The sequence below is a fragment of the Gekko japonicus genome, unplaced genomic scaffold, assembly GCF_001447785.1.
Source record: "Gekko japonicus isolate JY-2015 unplaced genomic scaffold, Gekko_japonicus_V1.1 scaffold2594, whole genome shotgun sequence".
NCBI lineage: Eukaryota > Metazoa > Chordata > Lepidosauria > Squamata > Gekkonidae > Gekko > Gekko japonicus.
The window spans coordinates 40,283-47,452 of NW_015171580.1; the positions used below are offsets into that span (position 1 = coordinate 40,283).

At 49.7% G+C, this 7,170-nt stretch overlaps 1 protein-coding gene across 1 annotated transcript in view; it reads left to right on the forward strand.

The window, feature by feature from the left end:
- LOC107117662 (guanine nucleotide exchange factor DBS-like) overlaps window positions 1-7,170 on the forward strand; it is a gene marked incomplete at both ends in the record, with an annotated part of 237,080 nt that overhangs the window by 33,784 nt on the left and 196,126 nt on the right. The window contains 2 exons of the mRNA XM_015419819.1: window positions 3,222-3,439; window positions 6,958-7,077. Of these exons, the coding sequence (XP_015275305.1) occupies window positions 3,222-3,439; window positions 6,958-7,077 (338 nt within the window). The remainder of the gene's footprint in view (window positions 1-3,221; window positions 3,440-6,957; window positions 7,078-7,170) is intronic.

Genomic DNA, 7,170 nt, shown 5'->3' on the forward strand with positions numbered 1-7,170 from the left:
GTCAAGATCCTACTTTGTGAGCTGCTGGCATCAAAGTTGTGAGCGAGGGATTTGCTCTGGAGCCCTCCATCCTGAGCAAAGGCAAAAAGGTGTGAGCCGGAGGCTAAAAAACGGTGAGCTAGCTCACACTCACTCAGCTTAGAGGGAACATTGCTCAGAAGATGTTTCTCTGCTTAATCACTTTAGAACGATCTCCCTCAACATCGGAAGTCAGGGGTCTGCCCCGGCTAGCCCGATCTCATCAGATCTCGGGAGCTAAGCAGGGTCAGGCCTGGCTAGTATTTGGATGGGAGACCTCCAAGGAATACCAGGGTCGTGATGCAGAGGCAGGCAATGGGAAGACAACTCTGAACATCGTTTGCCTTGAAAACCGTATGGGGTCACCATAAGTCAGCTGTGACTCAATGGCACTTGCCAGCACCACAAAGGATCAGTTCCCTTCCAGGCACTGGGGATGGTCAGAGACGGCCGGTTTTTTTTTTTTAAAATAAATTTTATTTATAACTTTTAACTTTATACCACTGATGGACCTCTGCTCCATATGCTTCTAATGTCCTGGCCCCACTGGTGGGCCTCCTGATGGCACTGGTATTTCTGGCCACTGTGTGACTTGGAGTGTTGGACTGGATGGGCCCTTGGCCTGATCCAACATTGGCGTCTCTTATGTTCTCTAAGTATTTAGTTTGTATCTAGCTAGCACTTTATGACATTGGATCGTTTTAGATGGTTTTATCTATGTTATAATTAGCTGTTGTAGATTTTCTGGATTGTATGGCCGTGGTCTGGGCATTGTAGGACCTGACATTTCGCCAGTAGCTGTGACTGGCATCCTCAGAGGTATAACACAGAAAGATGGAGGACTCTCTGTGTCACACAGGTCCTACAATGCCAAGACCGCAGTCATACAACCCGGAAAATCTACAACAGCTCATGAACTCCGTCCGCGAAAGCCTTCGACAACGTATGTTATAATTGTTTATTTATGGTTTATCTTTCCGTAAGCCACCCTGAGCCTGCTCTGGCAGGAAGAGCTCGGGGTATACATTAAATCAAATAAATAAATAAATAAATAAATATACCAGCATTAGAAGTCTTTGGTTAATTTCCAGCAACTCTGTTACTTTGGACTGGTGCCCCACGAATAAGATTTTGCAAACAACTATTGAACTACTTTGGAATGATTGCTACCTCTCTGGCATTCACATGCCTTGGAGAGGAAAATATATTTGTGTCATAATTGATATCGGGTCACTGAAGAAGTTTAACAAAACGAGCGCATTTATACCCGGGATCCTCGTGTGATCCTTCTTTCAGACTGATTCTTCTTTCAAATGATTCTTCTTTCCGTGTTGATTCATATTGTAATTGTTTTTTGAATATTATATTTCAGGGGTGGCCAGACTGTGGCTTGGGAGCCACATGCGGCTCTTTCACACATATTATGTGGGTCCCGCTACATTGGCTGGGGAAGCAAAGGGGTGGCATGCCTCCCCAGTTGGTCTTCCCTTCCCCAGCCAGTGCAGAGAAAGAAAGCAGCTTGAACTTTAAATGCATTCTCAAAGCTCCCCCCCCCCGCCAGCCGGCTTGGAGAAGGCATTTGCCTCTTTAAATCCCTTCTCCAAGCCAAGCTGGCTGGCGTGGGGGCAGGGGGACTTGGAAGACACATTTAACATTAAAGTTGCTTTCTTTCCACCTCCACCTCCCTCCCCCATCTATTTGCTTTCATTCCACTTTCTTTCCACCTTTCTCTCTCTCTCTTTCTCCCCTCTCTCCCCCATCTATTTGTTTTCATTCCACTTTCTTTCTTTCTTTCCACCTTTTTCTCTCTCTCCTCTCCCCATCTAAAGTTATCAATATTAATAAAAGCAAATTTGCATATTTTCCAATAAAAATAGGCGTGTGATATTTGTTCATGTCTTGCGGCTCTCAAAACATCTGGCCTTGATTCTATGTGGCTCTTCCGTTAAGCAAGTTTGGCCAGCCCTGTTATGGTTGTATATTTTTGTACGCTTTAGCATATATAAATATTAAAAAAAATTGCACAAAATATAGAAACTAAGCATAGTTAATGTATTTAGCGTCTTATTACCGTGTCTTTGTTGTCACTTTGGACATCCATGTCAGGCATCACATTTGAAGGGGGGGGGGATGCACGCCACGTCATCCGGTTGTGCAGAGGCCTGAACAGTGCAGTCGGTATCTGGAAACCGACTGTGTCATTTGAGCTGACCTGTGTTGGATTTTACACACACATGCATCATGCGCCCAAGCGTTTCTGCCCAGACGTTGACATCCAGCAGCCTCAGCGGCAGGACCGCCTTTCCCCATATAGGCCCCAAAGAGCACTTCGGTCGGGGTCACAATTCCATCTGGTGACCCCGGGCCCTAAAGAGGCCAGGCTAGCTACCACGAGGGCCAGGTCCTTTTCGGTGGCGGCTCCTACCTGTTGGAATGAGCTCCCGGAGGAGATCAGGGCTCTGCGGGACCTTTTACAGTTCCGCAGAGCCTGCAAGACGGAGCTCTTCTGCCAGGCTTTTGAGTTTTTGAGTGGGGTCTGCCCCCGCCACTACCACCACCGCATAATTGTGGAGCAGGACCGCCGGGTTGGGCCGATGGAGTAATTGGAACATCGCGGCTCATGGCGTCCCCCTTCTGACCTCGGGCCTCCTCCTGATATACAATGGAGAGTGTGTAATTTTAGCCTTTCATGTATCCAGTGAGCTGTGAATTTTTTAGCTTCAGTTGTTTTAATCTATTTATTTTTATTGCACTTGTGCCTTGTAAGCCGCCCTGAGCCTGCGTGCGGGGAGGGCGGGATATAAATGGAATAAAATAAATAAATAAATATCAAGTGGGGCAGGAAAACATATTCCTAATTCCCTGCTGAGACGAGAGGTCAAGGTGGGGCAGCGGGGGTGTGTGTGTCTTGTTGGGAAGGCGGCTTCCTGCCAAACGAACAGACTCTCCCTCTCCCAGCACGAAAAGCACGTCTGTGATCCCGAAGCATTCCCCGTTGCCAAGATTTCGGAGGGCAGCTGCAGCGAAAACAGCCAGAGAGACGTAGCCCATAAAACATTCCTACTTAGTTGAAGCCGCTAACCTGGAGCTGGGGGGGGGAGGAAGGAGGCAGCGGGGGGGGGAAGCAAAGGGGGGAAAGCATTTTGCTTGGCTCTTCCACCACAGCACAGCTCCAGGTCTCTCGTATTCATACCTCTCCCTAGCATCAACCCCGGTCGCCTGTCATGAGCTCAGGGATTGCTACGGAGGATGTGGCTGTACTGCAGTACGGTCGCTTGGCGTGGGTCTGTTTCCCTGTAACCCCATATACCTGCTTTGGATATTTTGCAGTCTGGAGGCTGCCAGCATCGGATTCGTCATCGTTATAGACAGACGGCGGGACAAATGGAGCGCGGTCAAGGCGTCCCTCACGCGAATAGCAGTAAGTCAGTCTCTCTCTCTCTCTCTCTCTCTCTCTCTCTCTCTCTCCCTCCCTCCCTCCGTCCCTCTCGTCTCTCCCTCTCTCTCCTGCTGTTAGCATCCTTGATGTCTATTCCTGGGTTTTTGTTTTTTTGCTTTGCTTTCGTTGCTCATAGGGAACATTCCCTTCCCGACCTCTTTGATTGCTCAGGACCTGCTAAAGGAGATGTCAGGACAGGCGCCGCCTTGTTTCCGTAGTGAATGAATGAAAACAAGACGGTTCCACTCCAAGAGGGAGGGAAGGCCCCGATTACACAGCAAAGGGACACTGACGGCTACGGATGGATTGATGGTTCTCCTTCCCCATGCCTAAGCCGTCAGGTCAAATCCCCATCCACTTGGCGGGCACCAGGAATGGTGTCGGCAGGCGACGTGGCCCCCGTGTCTGCCGCGTCGGGGACCCCTCCTCTCATCCCTCCATCAAAGTCTCCAGTATGGATGACAAACAAATGGTCTCCAAATGGTCATATTTTGTTTCCAGTTGGCCCTACTGCTGTGCCTTTAGCCACAAGCCTGACATATGAAAACTGATTGATGGATTGATTTTGCAAAACATATACTCTGCCTTTTGGCCTTCCCAAGGGCCACCAAGGTCCCCGTCAGGTCTTATCGTAACCCACAGCTCAGGAGGTGGCCTAAAGTGACCTGCTGCCCCCTGGCCTCGTCTGCCCTCATGCCGGTCTCTTCCATACGATGGCTCCGATCAGGGGGGGGGGTTTGTAGAAAAAGCCCAGCAGGAACTCATTAGCATAATAGGCCACACCCAACAGAAAACATCATTAGCATATTAAGCCACACCCCTGGCAGCACAGCTCATTAGCATATTAGGCCACACCCCCATGTTACCAGAACTGTGGTCATCCAGGCACACCCACCTTTTGCTTCTTATTCTGTTTACTTTGTTGTCAAAACTCTGGGCTTTTTTTGTAGCAGGAACTTCTTTGCGTGTTAGGCCACACACCCCTAATGTAGCCAATCCTAATGAGTTTATGCTGTTAGGTGTGGCCTACTATGCTAATGAGTTCCTGCTGGGCGTGGCCAACTCAGGAGCCAACTGGAACTCCGTTCCTGTGCGTTCCTGCCCAAAAATAGCCCTGGCTCCGATGAAGCTTGCACAGGTGTATGGCTTTCACGAGGCCCAAGAGAAGGTGATCTGTTCTATCCATCTTGCCCATTTCTATCCCTATCCTTCCTTTAAGTGGCTAAGGGTGGCGTACTCAGTTCTCCCTTTCCCCGTTTAATCCTCACTCCAACCCTGCGAGGTTGGTGAGGCTGAGAGTGGGACACTGCCCCCAGGTTCATAGCCAAGTGGTGGATTGAACCCAGGTTTCCCGTTTCCTGGTCTGACACTTGGAGGAAAGGAGGCTTGGTATAGCCCGATCTTGTCAGATCTCGGAGACTGAGCAGGGTCAGCACTTTGGAGGGAGACCACCAAGGAAGGCTATGCAGAGGAAGGCCATGGAAGAACCACCTCTACTTCTCATTAGCCTTGAAAACCCCGTGCTAGGGGAAGTTAAGCAGGGTTGATACTTGGAAGGGAGACCACCAAGGAAGGCTATGCAGAGGAAGGCCATGGCCAACCATTTCTACTTCTCACTTGACTTGAAAGCCCCTTGCATGGGGAAGCTAAGCAGGGTTACATAAGAACTTAAAAGAAGCCAAGGTTGGATCAGGCCACTGGCCCATCCAGTCCAACACTCTGTCACACAGTGGCCAAAAATACCAGGTGCCATCAGGAGGGCCACCAGTGGGGCCAGGATCTCCTGGTACTTGGAAGGGAGGCCATCAAGGAAGGCTCTGCAGAGGAAGGCCACGGCCAACCATCTCTGCTTCTCACTGGCCTCGGAAGCCCCTTGCTAGGGGAAGCTAAGCAGGGTCGGTACTTGGAAGGGAGACCACCAAAGAAGGATCTGCAGAGGGAGGCCATGGCCAACCATTTCTACTTCTCACTTGACTTGAAAGCCCCTTGCTAGGGGAAGCTAAACAGGGTTACATAAGAACTTAAAAGAAGCCAATGTTGGATCAGGCCACTGGCCCATCCAGTCCAACACTCTGTCAAACAGTGGCCAAAAATACCAGGTGCCATCAGGAGGTCCACCAGTGGGGCCAAGATCTCCTGGTACTTGGAAGGGAGGCCATCAAGGAAGGCTCTGCACAGGAAGTGGTGGGTGCTACAAGCATGGACGGCTTCAAAAGGGAATTAGATAAGCATATGGAGCAGAGGTCCATCAGTGGCTATTAGCCACCTCGTGTGTGTTCACCTCTTAAAATACAGATAGGAAATGTGTTGTAAGGGAGCCACGTTTAAAGCTCTTTCCACCCTCTCTCCATTTCAACCAGCATGTGGTGGGTGGGAGGACCACACCTAGATTCCAAAGGGGCTTTCTCCAGAAGCCCAAAGGAAATGTCGCATTCCTTTTCCTGTGTTGTGGGTTAATTTCCGTTCTGTCCTCCACCTTCTGTTGTAGCGTAGTGGTTAGGAGCAGCGGACTCTAATCTGGGAGAGAACCAGGTTTGATTCCCCACTCCTCCACTTGCTGGATAACCTTGGGTGCGCCACAGTTCTGTCAGAGCTGTTCTCTCAGGAGCAGTCCTTGCCCCACCTACCTCACAGGCTGTCTGTTGTGGGGAGGGGAAGGGAAAAGAGGCTGTAAGCCGCTCTGAGACTCCTTCGGGTAGTGAAGGGTGGGGTATAAAACCAACTCTTCTTCCTCTTCATTTTCCTCCTTCTCTTCCTCCTCCTTCTCTTGCCTGAGGAGGTCGGGAAAGCTCCCCCTCTCCTGGCTTTCTGCAAACTATGCAAAACTGAACTATTCGAGAGGCCTTTTCAATGCAGGCCACAGAATTGCACTGTACTGAATGATTCTACAAAGTTACTAGGGACCGTGGTCTATACTGCTGTCCTGTGCATAGCTTGCTGAAACTGGGATCCTACGATGGAATTTTTGCATCGTTTAACGTGTCATATTAATCCTTAGGCTTGGCTTCAGCTTTGTTTTTAGACTTCTGGTTGCCTCTGCAGCCCTAATTCCTATGGCATTGTTCGTTTATTGAATGTCCCATCTGTCGGTTGTGTTGCCTCTCTCTCTGTAATCTGCCTTGAGTCCCAGTGAGAAAGGCGGACAATGAATAACACGAATGAATGAATGAATGAATGAATGAATGCATAAATTAGTTTGCTCTGGAGCCCTCCTTCGTGAGCTAAGACAAAAAATGTGTGAGCTGTAGGCTAAAAAACTGTGAGCTAGCTCACCCTAACTCAGCTGAGAGGGAACACTGCTCAGAGCTGTTCTCTCAAGGGCAGTCCTCGAGAGAGCTCTCTCAGCCCCACCTACCTCACAGGGTGTCTGTTGTGGGGAGGGGAAGGGAGAGGAGATTGTAAGCCGCTCTGAGGCTCCAAATGAAGGGGGGGGTATAAAACCAATCTTCTTTTCTCCTCTCCCCTCCCCTCCCCTTCTAAAATGTTCATGCCTCTTACAGGGAGCGTTTCCAGGGAACCTACAACTGGTCTTCGTCCTGCGGCCGTCCCGTTTCATCCAAAGGGCGATCGCTGACATCGGCATCAAACTGTATCGCGATGACTTTAAAATGAAGGTACCGGTAAGCACTTTCCTTTTGTCGGTCATTCCTGATGGCTCATGTGTAGCTTCTGCATCTTCTCTTTCTATTTGTCAGCAGATTTCCTCCTCCTTC